We start from the raw sequence: 23,525 nt of genomic DNA, 5'->3' as shown, positions 1-23,525 counted from the left end.
TAGTTCTTTGGTGATTTGACATTTTTTTATTGGTTGCCAGCCACATTTTACATTTTGAATTTCAAGTTGTTCTAACTTCTACAGCTCCTGATTTACACTGCTGCGAGCTGACCACTCTGTGTGTAGTTCACTGGCCTTTAACAAATACAACCAGAAATGTATGTCCCTCCATTTCCAGGAGGTGCTCTTTAGTCTGAGCTGAAGGGGTTTGTCTGTAGAGTAAGAATTAGTATTTAAAACATGCTTGGAATACGTAAATGTTCATTAAAGCTTTGTGCTCTTGGTGGTTGTGTATAAATTTAACATAATACAGTTATTGTCTACCCAGAGCACCTGAACAAATGCTCAAACTCCAGTGAAATCAAAGGGGCTCAAGTGTGTGCTTACAAACTTTGAATCAGAGCTGCGAAAGGCACTCTTGCTAATTTGCACTAACCATTAATACTGGTGTGAATACTTGTGTTGTCTGAGTTAACAAGCAAGTGAACACCCAAGCAAAGACTGTGATTCCCAAGATGTCTTACTAATTACCCTGGCTGTGATTTAATGTTAATTATTTATTATACTTCATTATATTCTGTAGCTCAGTTAGTTCAAAACAAAAACCTGAAATGTTGGAATTATGATCCATCCTTCTGGCACCATGATATTAAACCTTTTCTAAGAGGGATTTTGTTTTAATTATAAGGTATGTACTAAAGCTTCATTAATTTATATCACAGAGCTAATTGCAGGTCTTTTTGCCTTTTTTTTTTTTGCAACAGAAGTTCTTGAAAAAATGCTCATTCTACTATGAGGGCCAAATTCTGCAGTACAGAAGGCAATGGATGAATTGGACTTTATTTACAAATTTTCCTGATAAATGGTTGCAGGACAATTCTGTTTAGGGTTGAAAAGGATGTTTTTAAGGCATCCTGAAAAAAGAGGAATGCCGGCTTTCATTCTGAATTCGGTATTGACTGAACATGCCCACAGATTTGTAGAATGGAGTGAGTTTGTTCTTGAGCTCTGGGAAATGTGGACCTGGGTGTTTAGAGAAGGGCTTTAATGCTGTAGCGATCCAAAAAGAGCCTGTCTTGATTGTGAATGTTTTCAAACTTGCAGTGTGTTTGTTTTTAGATTTTTCAGATTGCTCTCAAAATGGACTAAGCAAAGTACTGGGTTCCAGATATTCCTGAACTTAGGTGAGTTGCAGTTCTTTAGAATGCCCTGTGTGTGTTGAGTACTCTTTCAAACATTACTTTATTCTTATTTCCAAGAATGATTTCATGTGCATGTGCAATCTTTATTAGGGATGTAGAGATAAAGCTGCATTTGTCCAAAGTAGCCTATAATCCGGGCCAGTTGTGGGTTTCTGGTGTTTACTCTCAAACACTGGGAGCCTGACTGTGTTTGTGTGTTTATTTAGAGGTGTTCAGTTCCCACAGTTCTGTGTTTTGTGCTGTACTTGACTAGGAGTTAAATGGTCTTTCGTTTAAGAAAAGCAGCCTCTTACGTGTTTTGAGCTGGAAATGCAACATTAATGTATGTGATGACTTAGGAGACTTGTTTTCAAGGCACATTGCGAGTTTGTGGCAGTGCTGGGTTTGCAGGATGAGCTCATGAATCTCAAAGCGAAATCTGGGTTAGCAAGCTTTACCCAGCCTGAGAAAGAAAATGTTTGCACAAACATCTGTGAAGGGAAACTGATGACTTTCACAAGATCTTAAATAGATTGTACTGAATCAATTAGCCGAGTCCTGTACGTTAACTACAGTTGAGACTTTAACTGGGACCCAGTGAGCTAAAAAGGAGCCTTCATCCTTTCTGAGCCAGCAGGAGTTGTGCCAAGCTGGGCTCGGCTGGAAGTCTGTCTTTGTAGATCTTGCTGGCTCCCAGTGTGAAAGGTGGAGGAAGGCTAAAAATGGCTCAGAAGCATGGCTGGGTGTATGCAAGGAATAGCAACGAGAATGGCAAAGACGCGTTTGGGTTCTCTGGTGAAACAAGAGACCGAGTCTGCAGACGTTATGGAACGCATCCAAGGGGGTGGAAAATGTGCATCAAACAGGTTATGTGGCTACGGCGAGGAACTGCTGCATGAGGAAATGGCAGGAGAAGGGAGTGAGGGAGTGGAGGAAAGAAAAAAACAAAAAAACCCAAAACCAAACAACGACGACAAGCAAAGGGAGATTCAGTGAAGCAGCGAAATAAAGGGTGAGCCTGCAAAGCATCCTGCCGAGCAGGCAGGGGACGGAGGTAATTGGGGCCCTCGGAGGAGGCTTTCCCTGCAGGGGACGAGCCGCCGGGAAAGGCCCGGCGCTGCGGCTGCCGCCAGCCCAAGCGCGGAGCGCACCGCCGCCGCGCCCCGGCCGGCGGGCGAGGCCCAGCGTGCGGCCCCGGGGTGCGGGCCGCCGGCAGCCCGCCATGCCGCCCGGCCGGCCCGGCCCTACGGGGGGCGGCGAGGGACCCGCCGCCCCGCCCTCTCCGGAGCGCCGCCCCGCCCGCCCCCCCGCGAGTGACGTCACCCCCAGCTCGGCCGGCGCCATTTTGAAAGTGGAGCGTTTTGGGGGGGGCCGGAGCGAGGCGCGGAGCGGGGGCAGCCTCAGGAGCGGAGCCGGCCGCACCCCCGCCGCCATCCGCCGCCATCCGCCCCCCGCCGCCGCCCCCCGCCCGGCACCGGCGGCCCCGCCGCGCAGCGCCGAGACCGTCCGACCCGCCGCGGCCGCTATCGCGAGCCCAACATGGCAGGTAAGGGGCGGCTGCCCCCGCGGGGCACCGGCCCCTGCCGCCGCCGGGCGGGGGGCGCAGGTGAGGCTGCGGCAGCGGCCTGTCGGCCCGGCGGCGGGGCTGCCTGCCGGGGGCAGCGGGCAGCGCCGCCTCCGTCCTCCGCCTGCCCCGGCTCGCTGGGGTTTTCTCCCCAGCTCGCGGAGTGCCTCGCAGCCTGCCTCTGCCTTTCCCGAGCCGCGGCTGCCGGCGTGCCGACTGCCCTTGCCTCGCTCGCTCCCCGCTCTCCCATTCCGCCTCGCCTGCGCGTTCCTGATCCCCCCCCCTTCTGGGAAATCGTGCTTTCCTTCCACCCACCCCTTCTTCCTTTCCCTCCCTTATCGGGGAAAAAAGAAAAGGCATGAAAGAAGTAAGGTGGAGGGGCTTCGATGGGGGAAGTGGTGTATTTTGAAGTTCAGTGGGCAGGAGGCTTGCCGACAGGGTGGGTCTTTTGCCTTTTTTTTCCCTTACAGGCTTTTTGAATTTGTAAACGTGCTTGTATGTTGCATTTATTTCTCAGGTGGAGTTAGTGAGGACTGTGCAGAGAAGTGCTGCTGTGCACGGAGAGGTGTTCTAGGGTGCAGACGTGCTTGTGTCGAGAGTACAATTGCACCCTTCTGTAGGGTGCAGCTTTTAAGCATCTGCAAATGAGAGTAAAATTGGGTACAGGATGTAATTAAATAATACAGGTCTTGCCGTGTATCTTTCTCGTTGCTTCCTGTGCTTGCTCCCCATTTTGCATCCTAAAGTGCTCTTGGTAGGCTAGAAGTGTGTATGCATAAGGTATCTCTTCCTTCTTACTTTTCCTTGCAATTTCTTAATTTGGCAATACATTCATTCCCCTCCTCTGCAAATGAATTGTCTTTTCAGCGCTTTGCATTTGGAGGAGCAAGCGCGAGAGGCTGTATTAGGTTTGTGCTTTGCTTTTTTCCCCTACACCATACGCCCATGCTCCACCCTCCTCTTTTTGTTTTAGTCGGGGGAGGAAGAAGTGCCAACTTGGTTCAAGTAAATTGTATGAAAAATAGAATTTTAGCCTTAAGTAGAAAGATCAGTGATTTTTCTTACAAGCTGTCCCCTTTAAATGCTTCCATGGTGCCAGCTGCTAGATGACAAATGAAGAGGTTGGAGGGAGGAAAGAAAATGGGCTGTATGGGTTTTGGGGAATGGTAGAGATGTGTGTGGCAAACCTTTCCAGTGTATCTGCAAAAAGCATTTTGATGTCTCTTACACAGATGAATGCTTGTACTGGCCTTCACCTTGTCAGGTTGTGTAGCTTGCATGTCTGTAATCCTTCAGAAGATAAATTGAGGCAAGCAAAAAATGCAAACTGGACTCTGCTTGTATTCCAGCGCTTCTCTTAACATTCCGAGACACTTGGTCTTTTTTGGAAAGATTATTTTGGGGCGTCTGATTTCCATGTCTTTGACTTTTTTTTCCCCCCCTTAACTTAGTGTAGGAGAGGGAAGAAATCCCTTCTGTATTCTTTGTTATTCCAAAAGTGGTAACAGACCTCTGGATTAATGTGTAAATGCCATCTGTTGCTCAGCCTGTTTGAATTGTGTTGAGGAAAAGTTCCATTTTGACAGTGTCTTTCAAAATAAAAAAAAAAAGAGGCAAGCCCATTTCAGTCTCTTCCTGTATGTACTCAGCCCTGCAGTGATTTGCTCAGAATGAAATGCAAAAGAAATGGGTGGTGATTTTTTTTGTGTGTTTTGGTGGCAGGGTTCAAATGAATCACTGCCTTCCGCCGAGGCAGTAATGTTCCTGAAGTTTTCCCTTCGATCCGTTTTCTATGGTAGTAGAACTTGTTAACATCAGATTGCTTGTTTGCTTTTCTGCTCGGATTTACTGCTTTTCTAAGGCTGATAATTGCTTTCATTATTTCTGCGAAGAGACTCTAAAATTGTGGTAAAATTTTTTTTCTTTAGCCTGTAGTTCAGTTCGATGTTTTTAAAAAGAAGGAAATGAATAGCATGCTTGGTTTATATTGAATGAAAGATTGAAATTCTCCAAAAAAGTACAGCTTTTTCTGACAGTTACTGTTTAAGTTGTGTGTGTTTGTAGAGGGTTCCGACTTCTAAAGTAGGAAGAAGCTTCGTGTGAAATAAGGTGTTCATGTACTCTTACTTTAAATGCGCAGTTAAAGTTAGCACCAGCAATGTTACTTAGTCCAGCGAGCTTTTCGTGATAGAGGCTTTTATCACTGTTACTGCTTACGCTTATGCTGTTTTTGACAAACGTTGCATTGAACACTGGCAAACCACTAATGACAAAAACAATATCTGTAAAGGAAAAAGGTGGGGAGGGGCGATTTGTAATTGTGCCGACAGCATTGCTGAGGAAGTAGGCGTGTACGATGTTGTCTGAAATTTTCAGTTGGTAACTATTGTGTGCTCTTTGTGTTGCTGTGGGGGGGTCTCATTTTTTTGATTGTGTTTTTTAGGAGCTGGAGGAGGAAATGACATTCAGTGGTGTTTTTCTCAGGTGAAAGGCGCTGTAGATGACGATGTAGCAGAAGGTAAGAGCAATGTCTTTTTACTGAATGTTTTCTGACTTTTTAACTACTCCTTAGGTAGGGAGATGTGAATGCGATCTTACTAAAATATCTCAGTGTTGCTGTATGCAGCTTGAGCAAAGCAAACAGACATTTAATGTGCACTCAGATACCCAGATTCAGGATTAAACTATGGTTTGAGAGTAGTGTTCTGCATGCTTCTAAGAAGGGTTGGATTCAGGCTTCTTAAATATTTTGCTGGAATTGTTTTCCAAGATCGTTAAATTTTCCTGTCACTCAGCTTTTGATTTGTGTTTTTCTCCTAATCTGCAAAATGGGGAAGGTGATACTTGCATTCCACAGGGAGGTGTTGTGAGAATTAATTAATGTTTGTACTCTTTGAAGATCTAAGTACTAGATAAAGATCAAGTAATTTTCCTAATCTTTCCAGCTTCTATTAACCAGAAGAGGAAGAAATCTGAACGTTTGTGCATGCTTACTTAATAAGTGAAGAAAGGTTTTGTGTTTGAAATAATACTGGAAATTGCCTAAAACTTCTCTAAGCTGGCAGTGACAAATGTCATCTTATACTAAGATGGCTGCCTCTGATTGTGACTGCAAAAAACATACTTGTTACTTTCTGTACTTGGATTTGGGATCTTTAGAGGAATCATACTTCCTCTGTGCTGCTCAGTTGCTGTGCTAGAGAGAAAAATTACTTCTGTGATATTGTTTGAGGAAAGTCCCGCTGACTTCTACATTTCTTTGGCCATAAAGACCTGTTTGCACAACACAGCCTGTAAGATCATGAGTTAAAATTTTTCTTTTGCAAGCAGTTGGCCTTGTCACTTATGTAATTCTTAGGGTTTTTTCTTTTTTTATGTATCTTGAATGCTCTGACTTACAAGTAAGATTAATGTTGTATTTAGAAAAGCAGTAACTACAGTTTCCATTATTTTCCCATTTGATGCTTAGTGCAAATTAACTTCCAAAGGCCAAAAAATTGGTATAAATGTAAGTGACTGTTTTTTATTTATTAGCTGCAGCATGTGGCCAATGATGCGCTTTCAAAGACTCCTCTCATTTACAAGCTGAAAGATGGCTTTTGGAAACAAAAAAGCTGTAATAATTTTTAAATTTAAATTTTAAATTCTTCAGGAAGTATATTTTTAAAGCTTGAACTCAAAACTACTGTTAAATATAGTAATATCTTTTCCTGGCAGACTTTAAACTCTGTAACTTCTATTTTAATTACATATCAAACCAAATCCTTAATTAAGTACAAATATTGAAGAAGTTGTGGTTGTATGGCAAGTGCTGGCAAATAATTTTTCATTAACATAGACACGTTGACATGCATATAATAATAATGAGCTTTATATATATACATGGTACAGTGGCTTTTGCAGGGATCTGGAAATGCAGAAATGAGGAAATAGTCTGTCCTTAACTTCCTTAGCTGTTCTAAGTATTGTACTTCGCATTACGAAAGATGACTTGCTAGCCTTATGCTTCCTGACAGGTTAGCAGCTGTACTGTGTGTTGCTGGAGTCATAGTGGGTGGAGTTCAGGGAAGCCTTCACTGTAAGTGAATTAACTAGCCTCAGTTTCAGCAAGCCAGTCAGGATGGTTTCCCAAAAATTGTACGACTGTACAGGCCATTTTTGGCCTTGATAAACTGTAAGTCATCCTGAAATTTAAATGCTTAGATCCTGGGGTGAGGTCCCAAGGTTGGTATTATGCTTGGTTGTAATGAATTTGTTGAGCTGAAATTATCTCTTCTTCCTATATATTTGGCTCCCACAATTCATGCTGGAAATTTTGGAAAGGCAGCTGTTTAATCGAAGTGCAAGTTTAGCTTCTGTGCGATCCTTCGAGCTCTTATTATGCTTTGTAATGTCTCCCTGTGATACCGTCAGAAGGGTTAATAATGTATCAAGCTGGTCAAATTTTTCCTTGTATTAGCTGTATTTCTGGCTTTAAGGTTCACTTCAGTGAAACAGAGCCTTGTGTGGTTCTTGCAAAAATTGGAACAGCAGCTTTGCATGCTTCTGGTCCTCCTTCAGAATACCCAAAGGACAAGTTGACAGTGGCTCTAAGTCTAGTCTGAGGACCTTTTTTTGCTCCCTGCCTTTCTGTCTGCTTTCTTGTGGCAGGCACCATGGTGAAAGCTAAAGAAAATCTTGCTGTCTGAAACTTAAATGATTGTTTAACGACTGTGGTCTGCAAGCTAATGAGTATGGACTCTAATCATGCCTGTGACTGAGGACAGTGCCAATTTGTGTACGGTAGTACCTAGGCTGTGGATTTTTGTTTTTTTGAATGGCTTTAGAGCCTCAATTTTAATTGTTGTGGAATGCTGAAACTTCACTGAAAACAAAGTGAAGAAAACAAACCTGAAAGAAATGGGAGGTTTCACTTTCTGTTTTCTTCCTGTTTGTAATACAATGTTGCAATATTTATATTGGAGAGGTAGCTTAAACTAAACTCACAGAAGTGTTAGCCAGGAAAACTGCATCCATTTGACCGATGGAATCAGTAGAATGCTAAAACAGTGGTCTCTACAATGTTGCCTATAAAACAGGCCAATGGAGAGTAACACTTTACTACAGTAATAGTGGCATAACTTACAAAAGCTTACTAAGGATGCTAGTACATAGCTTCCAGTAGATTTGAGGTCAGATCTGACCTCATAACCTTCACATAATATGTATAACCTATAATTCTTTAGATACTTAGGCTAGAATGGCTGTCTATTACAAAGTCAATATTTGGTGGCTTTGATGGCTGAAACATGAACTCTGATACATATGGTTTTTAATTTTCTGGCTTTCTAAGCACTGTGTGATAGATGGATGTGACAATGTTTCTTTTAGAGCTAATGAGGGTGGAAGGGAAAGAAGGGGGAAGGCTGTTACTAAAGCTTGAGGAAAGAAGATGGCAATGAGTTCGTATCGGGAGCCTGCCTGTGTCATTCTGCTGTGGCAAAGCTTTTCTAACTTCAGGAATAGGGGTGTGTGAGGAGCAGAGAACTAGCCTCTCTTCTCTTGGTATGTACGGAATTTATCCTTGGTTGTAGGCTGTGGCCTGGCCCTATCAGGTCACAAAGTTAAGCACAGAAATCAGGTTATAAATTAAAATCTGAGTGTCACCTTCATTACAGTTGGGATCCTTAATTTTAAGTGATGGTGAAAGTTTGCCTTTTTTGTGATTTTTTTTTTTTTTTTTTTTTTTTTAGCAGTCTGTTGCATAAGGGCAAGGGTGTTGTAGCTTGTGCTGCCTCTGTTTCTGAAATAGCTGATTCTTTGCTCAACAGAAGTTTTCCTCCTTTCTATATTTGTCTTGCTGGAGCCCAATCCTACAACATATCTGTGCTCAACTTGTTCTGTGTACTGTGGAGAATCCAGAGCCAGGACATTAGATTAGGAAGGACTTCTCCAGTGGAGAACACAGGCTCATTGTCCTTGATAAGTTTGATGATGAGGTTATCAAAAGCATCTGTAGTGCATGGATTTTTTTCTTTTGTGCCATCACTGGCACATCAGTGCAAGTAAGACTTAACTGTCCAGAAATACTTGAGAGCAGACATTACCATGTTTTCTTAGTGGAAGTTTCCTTTATGGGAGTGATTATAGAAAAGGATTACAAAGATTTTCTGCAGCAGTTTCAATGTTTTGGGACTTGTTTTTACTCTTCTGCTGTTATGTTCTCCAAGATGTGGCATAATGGCAGCTCTGGTTGGAAACAACCAAGAATAGTGAGTTTAAACTGTTTCTGAAAACGAGACACTTGCTTAATGGAATGAGTTAGTACTTCAGAGCAAATTAAGTCAAATTTGTTTAATTACTTGGCAGAAGGAAGAGACTCAAGCTGCTGTATCTAAATGTTCTTTCAAGTGTAATCCAAAGATATGTAAAAGTCTGATAGTCTGGGTCCAAGGCTGGGAGCCAGGAACTTAAGTCCTAAGCTTTAACCCTGGGTGATTACCGCTCATCTTTGACAAGTTGTTTAACTATTTCATGCCCAAATTCTCTCTGAAAGAGGTACTGGAATATCTGCTGTGGGTGCTGATTACTGACTTAAGTTTAAAGACTGGTGCTTAACCATTCTGTGCTGCTTTGTTAATAATTTTTTGACTTGTTTCATGTTTCCTCTTTTATAGCTAAAACATTGCTGTTGTCTGTTTCAGTTTGTGCAGATGATGAACAGATCCCTAGCCAGCTCGTGTATGTGGTCAGAGATGTAAACAGGATTTGACTTTTGTCTTCTTCAGGAATGCTTTCTGTATTTGATTCTAGGTGTGTTTATATTTTTCAAGTGTAGTTTCGTGTTTATTTTTGGCAGACTTCAAAATTGCAGAGCCGCTATGGGAATTGTTGTTGCTTCAGTAATGGTAGTTTGTCTTCAGTGCACGAAAATAGTTATCTCGGAGTAAGGAAGATTGAAGCCAGAATGAGGACTGCTGTAAAAAGCAGTTTACCACCATCTGGACTTCACCATCTTCTCTTGCCTTACCAGAAAGCTTTCCCTTTGTCAAGGAACATGTATTTGTAATAGTGGGTTTGAGCTGCTGAGCCTCCTTCAGAAAGTTGGTTAGCTCTGTCCTACCATACTGTTACTGCCAGTGGCATGTCTGGTTCTGTAGGCTTACCAACAACTGACTAATAGGGGCCACTGTAGGTGGAGGGATGTTGCTGGGATTGGTTGGGAAGAAGGGCTTCTACCGAGCTGTGTTTGTGGCAGGAGTCACAGAAGAGAAACAATGTCATTATTATGGAAGTCACTGATGGGCTTTTTTGATGGGAATTGATGGAATAGGAGGGGAGGGAGAATGCTCAGAGAAAAGTAGCAAAGGTGTGAGAGGTTGCAATAATAACGCTGAAGAAAGATTTGGTGTATAGTTGTGGGAGGGAGCTTAATCTGGGTTTTTGAGGGCTGTGTTTGTATTCTGTATGCTCATAAGGTAACATCACTTAGGAGGAGCAAGGACTAGCAATAGGTTTACTTTTAAGGGGTAGTCTGAAATATGCTGTAGATAAAAAGACCCATGGTTATAGTCCTATTCTGTATTCCTAAATCTGCTTCTGTATTTTAGCTCTTTTATCTTCAGCCGTTTGTAGAATGACTGTCTGTATCTAGAGAGAGAAATAGGCTACTGTGTTCTAGGAACTGCTGGTCTAGATTGACTAAAGTGTGCATTTAAAGTGTGAAGTCCCCCAAAACAAAGAGCATTTAGCAAACAGCTAAATAGTAAGTGGCTGTTCAGCTCCCTAGAAGTTACTGAGTACTCTCTCTTGACATGGGTTTGGTAGCTAGGGCACTTCAGCTTGTCAGTCATGCTGACCAGTATTGTTCTGTTATTTCTGTGATGCTTTGCTGTTCTTGGAATCTTTTTCACTTAAGTTAAAAATTACTTGGAAAAAGGAGTGGGTTTTTTGTGTCGTAAATACGGCGGTTATAGTGATCAAGCCGTCAGACTTCAACAGTACAAGTGAATGCAACTTGGCTATCAGTGGCAATCCTGGTGGATTACAGGTCTTGATCATAGCTTTTAATTTTAGAGGTGCTACCTAAACGATTCTGATTTGGGTATTTCTACCCTAGAAATGGGTTTCTGCGGTAGCTGTAGCTTCATAGAACGTGTTTTGGGAGAACTAAAATGAAGAATAACACTCCAAGTGGAGGCAGTCCTGAAGTAAGAGTTAAGAGCTGGGTGTTCCTAGCTGTACTGTCTGCTTTTTCCCCCCCCCCCCCCTCCTTTCTGTTCTCTTCTGACTTGCCTATTTAGGCCATGGCTACATGTCTGGCAGCATTTCTGCTTAAAGAGGCACTCCTTCCCACTTTGCTGGCACAAGTACTCATGTAACTGCACAATGAACTTGTTTGGGAAGCTGATCCAGCTGAAAAATTCTTAAAATTGTGGTTTTGACTGGATTATTTTTCAGCTGAATTGAACCCTGATCTGGTTCTCGGTGCTCTGTGAGTGCTTGTGCCAGCATAGTGTGGAGAGTGATCAAGTGGCTCAAAGGAACATGAGGAACTCTGGAAGAGGGTTGGTCTCTTTTGTAGGACTTGATGTACAGTCAACACAAGACCCTGATCTGTGAGTGCTATGCTACTACAAATGATAAAATCAACTGATAAAAAGGACTTTAAACTTTTGCTGTTCAAGATACATACTTTGAACGTGTACTACTGAAGGCCGGCAACAGAATATATCTGATACTGTAACAGTAATCTTAAAAGATTGAACTCAAATACTGGCCCAATAAAATAGTTGAAGCTTTGCTATGATGCACGAATGCTTGACAGAGATCCTGCATCACTGGTGACCTTCTTCTAGATGTAAAGACTGAAGCTGGTCCAAGTCTGTGCTGCTGTTGAAAACAAATGGACCTGTAGATTTTTAGTGGGTTACATTGCAGTCAAATCAGATCCCTGAATTTAAGGCTGTGTGGATGTGCAAACGCTAGAGGTGTAAAGAAAGGGTGATGAAAACATGTGCCTGAGGGCAGCTGGAGAATGCAGAACTACCTCATTTGTAGCAGCACAGATTTAGGTAGGTATAAGCAAGTTATTAAACTGCTGCGCAGTGTGACAGTTGTAGATTTTTTTGAAATTAGGTATCACATACACATATGCAAATGCACATACACAGTGTCATTTATCCTTATGTTGTCAATAATCTTTTTGACATTTTTCTGCAGCAAAACTAGTACACACGGAATAGGTTTTCTTCCTCCAGTGTCCACACAAGCAGTATGTGGAAATTACATTGGTTTAGCATTGTTACCAGCTCTGTTAGTAAAAAGAGCTGTGTTAATATCAGTACAGCTTAGTTTCTTGGAAGTTGTTCTAGAAAAGAATACCACTTAATTGGGAGGTGGATTACTTACTGATTGCTTTACTGTAAAGCACTTTGAAAAGATAATCTGACAAATGATAATCTTCTCTTATCGTGTCTTATCACTCTTAATATGATTTGAAAAATTGATCCCTTGTTTGGGGTTTTGACTTCACCTAAACTAATGTATTTTCTTGCATTTGGATGCAGTAGAATTAGGTCGTCTTTGTTTTAGATGCTGTTTAAGCGTGCATACAATTAAATCCGCTATGTACTGTACCTCCTGTAGTAAAAACATGAGTTACTGATTGTACCAAATTAAGGCTACCATTTGTTGTTTTCTCTTTAGGAAGCACTGTGCTGCCAAAGCAATTTCATTAGTATAAGACGCTTTTATAACTGCCTTAAGGGTATTTTCTAGGCCTTTTTTCGTATTTTCAGTGCTCTATAATATGCAGTACCATAACTATGTCTAGAATCTTTTTAGTATGGAGTGAAAAGTTTTGCAGAGTAAGTCAGTGTTCAGTAATTATGTGAAACTGAGGTTTACCCTTCTTAAAAACATGGTTGAAATGAAAATGATTGAAATGAATGAAAAGTCCTGGCACAGGTAGGCACTTAAGTTGCGAATGTGACTAGAGACAACAGTTACCATGTTTCTATGAAAATAAAAGGAGAGAAATGCAGGAAGTATGATACTTGATCCAAACCAATTCAGAATAATCTCTTTCAAGAAGTAGCAGTGGGTCTTATAGTCAAAATAACTACATCTGGACAGTTTTCTAGATTTTAAACTTGAGTGGAACATATGTAATTATAGCTTTGTTCTATTGCTTTATAGCTCAATTATGCTCTTAAGGCATGCACTAGCTAAATGCTACTTTTATAGGGTTAGTATGCAAGTAAGCTGGAGATAGAAAGGACATCATCATTCTTTTATGCTGTTGCATGAGCCTCCCTAAAAATGGGGGAAGCCTAAAAAGGTGTCTTGTCTTAAGAGGTAAAGTATTGATCCTTTGTGTGTGTGTGTGCACTTGTTAATGACTTTGTATAGCAGGACTTCCTTTCTTGACTACGCTGTTGCTCACTTTCTGGCTCCCCAAACAGGACTGCTTTAGGACACTGCTCTGGGCAGCAGGAAGTGATACATGATGGTAGTCTTGCCTTGTTCTTTTCTGTAACTGGAAAGATTTGGGTTGTTGTATTTGCCTTTAAAATTAAGATGCTGGCTAATGAGACATCAGGTAGGGTGTTGCTATTGTAAGTTGATAATATTAATGAAAATAATTATTTGAGGCCTCTGTGCATGACTGTAATTTGGTTACAGAAACAGAAGTGGCTGCAAGCTTCTCTCTTCTAGTTTACCATACTTTTGTTAATGTCTGGAGGAGATCAAATTATTAATTTGGTCAGCCATTACTTATAAAAATGTGTTTTCCTCCTAGTGATCCACAAGTGAGAGCACCATTAAGAAAAACAGCATATTTAAGTCACATGTTAAACCCCTTAGGCAGTTACGCTTGCATCTAATTTTGGAAGAAAATTTTAGGGTCAGGAAAAGAGGGTTTAAGAGTTGTATTGTAAGAAAGATTGATTTCCCAGGTACATAGAATGCATTTTGTGTGGAATGTTTCTCTTTGCATTTTCAGTTGCAGTTCTTAAATTAATGCTCTGGGAATAATGTGATCTCCAAACGCATATAGTTGGCACTCTGTGTTTTTGAGAAGTTGAGAAAAGATAATTGCATATATTCAGGAACAGTTAAGGTAATTGAGACTTCAGACTATAGCTACTTATCTAAAATTTGAAATAATTTCTAATATGTTCTTGTCTGTTAAATGCTAGTAGCTGTATTTTCCTTTTTCCCTGATGAATATAAAAAGTATTCCAGGGACCATTCTTTTATTCTTAAAAGTAGTGATTTCAGCTGGCCTTTCTCCTGTTAGTAGAAGGTTAGAAGATTATTCGCAGAAATTATGATCTCTGTGTGTTTGTGTATAGTGCTTATAAATGTAGTCTTAAGGACTTATTTATGTAAGTCTTAAGGACTCTTTTTTTTTCAGATAACTTGAAATTTTAAAGTAAACTGGTCCAGCAGATGAGCACAATACTGAAATAAATCTTTAGCTTTTGCTTTCATAAATATGTAATGATTCTCAAAGACACTTGTTTCAGAGTTCTTGGACTTCTTTCCAATGGAATTACATAACAAAAACCTAACTTCTCAGGTACTGTTCTTGGTGCATTGTGTTAAGTGTTCATTTATAGGAATATTGGAGATAATTTAAAAAAAGATCTTGGATTATTTTTTAATAATTGCCATGTTCAGCTTGTTTTGGAGTGATGCATGGCCTTGGTATGGAAATTCAGATTACATCCTGACTTGCCTGTAGGTTCATTGTAGCTTCAAGTAGCTGCTGATTCTGAAAGGAGATGGTCCTTCCTTGTACCTTTACCAGTTGCTGCTTTGAGCTGACCCAGATGTTCACTTAGCCGCAGTGATCGCTTTGGGAAACTGACCTGAATGAAAATTACATGTCTTGGATTATTTGAGATCAGATCAGCTTTATCCTGAGTTAGCTTCCCCAGCCTGGTTTGTCGAGCTGTAACAAAAGTTTGTGGTGGAATAGGTAACGGTGCTATAGGAATGGGACAAGAGATGTGAGAGGTGAATAGATGGATTGCTTCTCTTGGAGATATGATAATGGTTTTAAGGCAACATGTGAAACTATGGCATTGTGAACAACTTGTTCAGCCTCTTCCTCAGCCTTTTTGTGCTTGCAATTTATATGTGCTTGTTCATAGGCTTTCATATGGAAAACTCTACTTTCAGTGAATGGAGATCCATGTTTGAGGACTTAGCTTCTGAAAGATCAATATGAGCAAACAGCAATTGAAGTTGAAGCCCACAAACTTTTTCATTATATAGTCTAACAGTGACAAAATGGCACTGCTTTATAGAGGTAATAGTGAAGCGTTCATAAGCTATTTTAGTGGAATGTGGAACTGGCAGGAATGGCTTTTTGACCAAAATTTTAAAACTTTCTGTATAGGCCTTCTGCCTTTTCTCAGTCTGTTCTTATCACAGCTTCATGGTTATTTTGTGTGGGTTTTTTTTTTAGCTGAATCTTACTTTATTTCACTTTGTTTTCAAGAAATATCCAGGATCTTTCATTTTACTCCAGATGCTTTTGGAAGTGATAACCCACTCTTGAAAGTGGTGGGGGCTGTTAACATACCAGTTCTGTTACTAGAGCAGAACACATGCTATGCTTAACCCAGCAATTTTGTCTCTGACAATATTTAAACGCCTCAGAGGAAGGTGCAGTAGGGAGACAGAGAACGTTTGAAACAACACACACATAAAAACGCTCAGAGATTCTGCACTTCAGGTTGTTGGTTTCCTGGAGCTTGTGAATTTTTTTCTTTGATTTGACCTGAAGAAGCTCATACCAAACCTGGGAATAACAGACATCTACTTGTTTCTGTGGCATTCCCATCTTTCTGCTGTTCCTGAAAATCGGGGACGTATGTTCTAAATTGCCATCTACAACTGTGCTACTAGGTCATCTCTCCGTTCTGTTGCTCTGTGTTCCTGCACAAGGGTTATTAAGCATGTATGTTGTTACAAAAAATGACTTGACCGAGTGGTTGCATCCTGTGTAGGATGACTTCTGGCTTAGTCTTTCCTTCTTGCTGGTTGCTATCATTTTGAAGAAGTCGTCAAGAGAAGATCGTGTGCACAGCCCTTTTTGGTCTTGTAAGCTTGTTTATGTATATGTTGAAATTCTTTTTCCAGAAGTTTTACAGTTATGAAATGTTCAACTGGAATATGTTCGGTGCCTTCCAATTCATGTTCTTTCTAACCAGTGTCTTCTGACTGAGGCTCAAGTTTCTTACAGAGCTGTTATTACTCTTTTACTTCTTAGAAAGTTTAAAGTTTAGATTTAAATTTAATTATCCTGGGGGGGAGGGGGCAGGATTGACAAAAAGGAAAACTAGAAATGAAGATAATTGAAAGTAATCATCCAGAGTTGTTTTACCTGGAAGTCATTTTAACCCCTCCATGCTTTGTTTTCTGTATCTGTAAGACTAGTGTCCCTGTTCCCCAGAATGAAATTCCAGAACTTTTAGAAGTTATTGCAAGGAACTTTGAGATCCTTGCAGGACAGTAATACTACTAAATACTCTCTATCCTGCTTTCAGCTCTTATACAACTCTTCCAAAATCCAGAGAAAAGGTCCTAATCTATAGATAGAGAAGGTGAGAGATGTAAAATAATTAACTTGAAAATAAAGGTCAGTATTTTGCTCAAATTGGTAAACTATATATATTTTTTTAAGATGTGTTGTAAGCATCTGCCTTACAGAGTTGTCGAGATTTGCAGATTCCATTTTGCAACATTTAAAGAAGTGAGTGTTAAGAATCTGTGAAAGTCCAGGCCAGAAACTAGTATTGGCCTCTGTTTAATAATATTTTTTTTTTAAGAAGCTGAGGCATGTATGCTTGGGCCAGAATAGAAACACAGGAGAATACTTGCCAAGTCAGGGGGAAGGAAAAAAAGAGACAACTGGTAAAAGGAAGACTATTTTTTCAGGTTCCAAGAGCCACTAAAAACCACATGAAGTATTAAAATGAACCGATAAAAGAGTGAATGCCCATAGTGAGTGAAGTAATCAGAAATTTCTATTCCACGGTCACTTAATAGTCAGAACTGTGTATTCATCTCTGCTGGAAACTTCAGTTGTACTTGTGACCTTCACAGGCGCTGTGCTCTCCGGCAAGCTGCCTGAAATTCAGCTAGTGAGTGTGCCTCCCTCCCTCCTTCCCTCCTTCCCTTCCGTTATGGTAGGTAAGAGTGATTTTTGCTTTCATTTTCCTTCCTTAGAAGGAGGCACTTTACGTGTTGTCTGAGGTACAATGGTCTCTTGCATTCTACACATGAAGATTAAAAGCCTTAGAAATTTTTGTCCTTAGCTTTTGCACCTGAAATAAAAGCTATGGTCAAAGAGTGTATAAGAAGAGTCTGAAACAGCATGATAGTTTCTAGGAGTTGTTTTTATGTCTACAATAGAAGGGCACACCAAGTCACAGAATTCTAATGGCTGATTTTGAAAGGCATTGCCAACGCATGATATTTTTCTAAAATACTGCTACTAATTTTTGACTTGCAGTGTATGTTTTGGAATGCCTTCAGCAAAAAGAGAAAATCAAGATATTCCAGTGCTCTTGGTCTGTAGCATTCTCAGTGACAAATCAAGAAAGGCATTGCCTAAAGGCTTCTGTTATGTGCATGCAAAACAATAGCACAGTATGTTATTTCCAAATATATATTGTTATTTGCAAACAGAAAACTAACCACTGGCTTCTCTGTGCTGTGCAGCCTATTGAAATTCTGGCTGTGATTGCAGCGGAGATTTTTCCATAAATAGCTCTGTACTACTTCGGAACACAAACAAGCCCCTGAAAAGATCTGAAGTAAGGTCTTCTGAGGGGACTGTTTAGCCTACGTTATTAGTGTGTACTTTGGTTTAGATACTATGGTGGATGTGAGGAATGTTTCTATAGGTTGAGGTGGGGGGGCTGTCAGCAGGAATTGAAACTGAGAAGTTTCAATAAGTAAATAGTTACTGATTGAAATTAGTTCTGAGGACTCATGAATCTCCTGTCTTGAGCATAGGAAAAAACAATAATAAAAATGAACAAATGTAAGCAGAAGCAGGCATATTTTCCTTTTAGTATTGAAGTTGGTTTTTTTTAATAAAAGCCATTAGGTAATGGGTTTAGGCATTAGGTAATGGTTGAAGGAAATACAACTTGAAATAGAAATTATTTATTCTTTCAATGAACAGACATTCAAATTAAAGCATCCTTTTAAAATTTTTGCTGATTGTATGTTTGGTTATGTGAATTAATACACAGCTAATTTTGCAGTGCAGGTTTTTCAGTGCTATGTAGGTGAACATCCTCTTGAATAAGTAATACAGGGGCAACTTTCATGTAGATATGTTCAGTTACAATTGGTGTAAGCTGTCTTGAGTAAGGCAATTTGTAGCCTTGAGGAGAAGCTTGTAAACATTCTGTGAATTAGAAGAAGAGGTGAGTAAATACTTTGTGATATGCCTAGTTCATAAGGCTGATTTTCTGCTAGCCTTGTTGCTACTAAGTATTTTTTTAACAAAGCAGAAATCCCCTTTTCAAGGGAATCAAAGAGCATGAAAATAACTTTGGCATTTGTGAAATCCATGCTCTGAGTGGTAGGCTCTTCAGTGTCCTTCTCAGCCCCTGGTTATCAAACAAATGTGTTTATCAGCTGTCACAACAGAGTGAGGATGGTATCTCAGAGAATAGGGCTGACAGGACCATGGGAGCTTGTTAGTACATTCTCTAAATGCAAATCTTTCAACTACACTTATTACACCTGTTGGACATTTATTAAAAAACCTTCATCCGTGGAGATTCTACAGTCTCAGAAGCATATACTTGAAAGTTTAGCTACCCATAGTCTTGAATGACATTTTTCATAATGTCTAAAATCACTTTTGGTGAAGGAACACCTATAATTTCTGTGTGGGGATCGCACACTGGTCTTGCATGGAGATTAGCCTTGATACCCATACAAGGCAGTGACTTCGTGCTATTAACTGGATGTAACTTAGTGGGAAGAACAGCTTAACTGTTGACAGGGTTTTTTAAGGCCTAGATGATATTTCTGAGCTTGTTGAGATATTTTTTTCTTCAAGAACATTCTTTTTTGTTCCTCCTAGGCATATTGAGAACAGTTCCCTGAGAAAATGGAAGTATAAATAAAACAGCTAGGCAATACAGCAGAGCACTTCTGCTACAGGGGGTAATTAGCCTGTTTTTGGAAAATAGGTACGTTGCTAACATGTTTATCACAGTGAGAAGAAATAAAGCTTGAATAAAACTTAGTCTGATTCTTTTAATGCATTTGGGGGAATCCTCGTACTATGTCTAACTTGCATTTCATAGCGTGACTTCCAAGAATTACGGAGCACTTCTGTAAGCATTATGTGTAAATACTGAAGGAGCCTAGTGAGTATGTAGTACTGCAACTTAGCTCTAAGAATACAGGTTTTCCAGAGAGCAGAGGCTTGAGATGGCATTCCGGTCTCCTGAATCTTCACTCTACATATGGTTAATAGGATGTCCTTTATCTGCAGGTCAGCAGGAATGTTTTCAGGGAGGTCAGAAATGGCAGTGTCTGCTCTCCTCTGAACAGAGGCTATTAAATTTCTCTGTTCCAGCATAAAGTTTATTCTGGAAGATCAGTAAACCTGAATTTTTGTCCTCATCAGCGCTAAAATTGAGATGTTACTTTCTTGGAAATTAGGTATGCAGAAACAGTTTTGCTGTAGCTTTATTAATGTTACGTTGTAAAGTAAAGCTCTGCAGGCAGAAAATATGTTGGAACAAGTCATGTACTAGAGTACTAAGGCTAGACAAATGCTGTGTTAGAGCAGAATTACTTGTAACCCTTTTTGTCTCAATTCTGCTTGTAATTCTCAGTAAGTCCCTCAGTTTTGTGAGTGATAGTGACAGAACATTCAGGTACCTGGGGGATCTGATATGAAGCAATTGTGGGCATGAAGTTAGTTCCTGCTAGAGTTAATTTTGTTCTCCTGTGATAAGGTATGTATGATCTGTATGCGATTGTACAAAGGACAAAAATGATTAATAACTCCCCACCTAACTTCTATGCAACACAAATATAACTTAACCCTTCTGTCATCTTTGTCCAGGAAGACCTCTCATAACTCAGTGTACGTTTTGCGGGCTGAACAGTGAGTGTTTCTGTAATGGAAATATAACTAGCTTGGATTGTGGATTGTACTACTTAGTACAATTACTTTGTTTAAAGGGATAACGTATAGTTGAAAGGCACAATCCCTGTGATAGTAGATGATTGAAACAGGAAAATTCAAAGGGAAGGAAGCTCTTTTCTTTCTTGTGTAGTTTAGTCAATTATCACTGTCTGCAGTAATACTTAAAACGCTTCCTCTATAGTGTAAACTGTAGAAGGAGAGAACACTGACACTGCCAGTTTCCCCCTTCAAGCAAACTATAGACTTCATATTCCACTGGGCTTAAATTTTAGCTAAGATTTCACTTGGGGTTTAAAAAAAAAGTTGGTTTTAGGTAGAGTTTTATTGCTGCAGCACCAAAGAACGCATGTTTGTTTTCAGATTTTTTAGTGTATTTAAGCCACTGGGGGAAGGCTTGGTTATATGACTGTTCTGGGCTGTTACAAAGTTTCATTGCCAGAATTCTGGCGTGCTTGATTGAAGGCTAAGGTTTTGGGCTGCTTTGTTTGCATCTAAGCAGGAACACTTAATTTTTCCAGGTTAAGTGTAACTAATGCATGCTGTGACAAGAGTGGGGCACAAGCATACCTAGGCCAGGTATCTAAAATGTCAGATAGCTTTTTATTTAGTAGATGATGCTTTCAAGATGAATACATTAAGAGTTATAATGCATTTAGGTTTTTAAACAGAGATGTTGCTTAGGTAGTGTATTTTCTCTACTTAATGTTTCTGTTCTTTTTGTTTATATTTCACATTAAAAGCATCCTTTCTGATGGAGTGTTAGATAGCAACTTAATTTAGGGGTGCACAGTCTCTGAAGGTGATGTTATCCAGAGGCTGGAAACTACTGTTCACAATTATTTTTCTGATAATCCTAACCTTGAGTGAAGAGGAGTTTTCATTGCAATCGAAAGGGGATAGATGCAAAACTAGGTCTGACACATCCTCAGTAGGAGGGCTGCTTGTCTTTTCCCCTTTCCCCACCTGAAAATAGATTTAAGCTTCACAGGTTGGAAGCGCTCAGCAGCTGAATTTTGTGATGTTCAGAAAACTGAACCCCACGATAGCTTTCACAATGAACAGCTGGCTGGTATTTAAAAATGCTGAATTGTTGGACTTGCTGTTGAATAATTTTTTGTTTAAAAGCAGAACAATTCTGCTGGTTGGAGGGACGAAAGCTTGTGACAGACTTGAGCTTTTTTTTTATTTTATAGTATTGCAGTGGCTGCAAAGAACAGGCTCAAGGAGAAGCTGTGACCTTTAACTGCTTGTTCCCAGTTGTGAATAAATATTGTAGTTCCACAACCTGTGAGATTATTCACCCGCCTTTCGAAGGTTATTTAAGACGAGTATCAGGAGTGGGTCTGGATTTCTGCCGCTTATGCCCCTTATGTTTATGATATTAATAAACTCGTGTCAAATGTCCTGGGAACGGGTGATGCAGGTTGAAAGACCTTTGTTTCAGCCAACAATAGACCTGAATTAGTGTGAATAGGAAAAGCAAATAGGCACTTCCTGTCATATTTTAAGGAATACTTGAGTTTGGGGAAGCGTGTGTATTAAAAGATTTAAAATAAATGATCATCACTTGCTTTTTTCCCCTAGTAAAATGTTCCCTGTATGTATGTGTATCTATTAATCTTTCTAAATATGCTTGCAGTACTAATAAATTAAGGTAGAAACCCATTTGTTTGAATAGATTCTTTAGGGTATTCTTCAGGGGAAAAACTCTAAACCTACGTAATGAAGATCTAAAGAGGGGAATTGTCTTAGTTGTTGCTTTCCTAACTGGGTTTGTTCATCAAGTTAAAACATAGAGGCCTCTTGCAAAGACTAGAAACTATTTGAATTAAAAATACCTGGGTGGTGCTTCAGACCACCTTGAGGTTCAGTTGCCTTTCATAGGGTATTGTAGAAGTCCAGAACAATTTACAGTTTCAAGGCAGAGGATGCCTTTAGAGACTCGAGGGAATTCTTGTCAGGTATTAAATAATCCCTTATTATTGAATTTGAGGTATTTTTCAGGCTGGTCTAGCTTGTATTGAGTTGAAAAATGGCTCTGTCTTGAGCTGGTAATGTCTCCTCCACTTTGCAGTAACTTGCAGATAGAATTGTTTGGATAGTGATACTCTTCTAGAGTTGCAGAGAGGACTGTAAGAAGCTTCACACACACCCCTCCTCAACTCCAGGATGGGAGGATCATAGGATAGATCAGCTTAGATGTATGTGTAAAATACACCCTCAGAGGCCCTAGTAATAGGTAGGTGAAGGCAGCTCCCAGAGGACTTGGAAACTGCACCAACAGGGCTACAACAAATGTTGTGCTAGTTCCACAGTGTGTTATGGTTTTTACATCAACTGATGCTGGAGCTAGGTTAACCTTATTAGTTAAATATGCAGTGCCTAAGTGTGGGCAGCCAAGTGTACTTAGTTTCCTGCTTCTCTGAATGAGATTAGACTGACTGCTCCTTACTCTGTTCTCCCAACTAGATGATGTCTAGCTTAGGGGCAAGACAAGGTACTGGGAACTGTGTTGGTCTGCAGTTTCTTGTGAACGAAAGATACTGCTGTGGTCAATTTATTCTCTTTCACCTAGTGGAAGAAGGGGATTTGCCTATTGGTTTCCTGTGCATGTATTCTAAAGGGAACTGCAGTAATGTCTTGTCTTAAGGCTTAAAAATAGAAAGTAATTAATCAAGGTGATGAGGGTTAATGATTTCTATCCAGGAACCAAACAGCTTTGCATTTGTTTATATAGAGAGAACATTCTTCTATCTGCTGTTGTTATGAGTTTAATATGAGAGGATTTTTCATAGTAATTTCTGAAGCGCTTATTAATAACTGATTTGAGGTTAAAAAAAACAAACCCAAAACTATCTAATTCTCTTATCAGATGCAATGGTTTCAAGGCACCAGTTCAAGATTGTTTTCAGCTAACGTGTACGAGCCTTATAGGTTTTTTCTTCTGTAAGTTTACAATGAAGTTGGCATAAAAGGAATTATAGAATGCAGCCCCGGATTTGGTGAGCAGAAATAAAACCTCTACAGTCAGGTATAGCCCAGTGGTTACAGTAATTGTGGTACAGGTATGGCTTCACCAGTTCCATGGTGGATCACAGTTTTAAATCAGTTTGAGGTGTAAAAGTTCTTTCCCAAAGCTCATACTAATTTTTAATGTGAATACTTTAAATCCTTTCAGAAAAATCAAACTTTAAAGCAGTTTTATGTCATTTTAAGTGGTAGGAAGCATGGACCAATCAGTTCACATTAGGGTATGACACATCTGTTTTCAGAGTGCTTTGACTTGCCTCTGTTTGTCATCTCTGTTTTCTCTGTGCCACCACAGGTGTTTTGGAGTCGTGTATACTGGAGACTTTGAATTTCCTACTATAGATGGAGACAGGAAGCCAGTGGTTTGAGGTTTAAATCTATTTCCTTTCTCTTCTAGCAATGCCAAATTTTGACCTTGTTTAGGAACTGTTGTAAGTGTAAGCTTGTAGAGACCGTACATATAGACAGAAATGCACTTAATTGTCATTTTGGTTGTGGGCTCAATAGCCTTTTGCAAACACAACTATGCTGTCTGGAGATGTGGTTGCTCCTGAGCATGTGCTTG

The 23,525-nt window shown here is 40.1% G+C and overlaps 1 protein-coding gene across 2 annotated transcripts in view; it reads left to right on the top strand.

The window, feature by feature from the left end:
* The first annotated feature begins 2,681 nt into the window (after positions 1 to 2,681).
* The window catches only part of PPP2R2A (protein phosphatase 2 regulatory subunit Balpha), a 39,681-nt gene continuing 18,837 nt past the window's right edge, over positions 2,682 to 23,525 (top strand). Inside the window, exons 1-2 of one of the 2 annotated variants that reach the window (XM_059831595.1) lie at positions 2,682 to 2,727; positions 5,189 to 5,263. In XM_059831595.1, coding sequence (XP_059687578.1) covers positions 2,721 to 2,727; positions 5,189 to 5,263 — 82 coding nt within the window. In that variant the 5' untranslated portion in view covers positions 2,682 to 2,720. Of the gene's footprint in view, positions 2,728 to 4,503; positions 4,541 to 5,188; positions 5,264 to 23,525 lie in introns of those variants that run through there. The other variant, XM_009815332.2, reaches the window with a different exon arrangement.

Source organism: Gavia stellata, chromosome 31 (genome assembly GCF_030936135.1).
Source record: "Gavia stellata isolate bGavSte3 chromosome 31, bGavSte3.hap2, whole genome shotgun sequence".
Classification (NCBI taxonomy): domain Eukaryota; kingdom Metazoa; phylum Chordata; class Aves; order Gaviiformes; family Gaviidae; genus Gavia; species Gavia stellata.
Note: the sequence above shows the minus strand (reverse complement) of the source record. Positions and strands in the feature narration are given on the sequence as shown.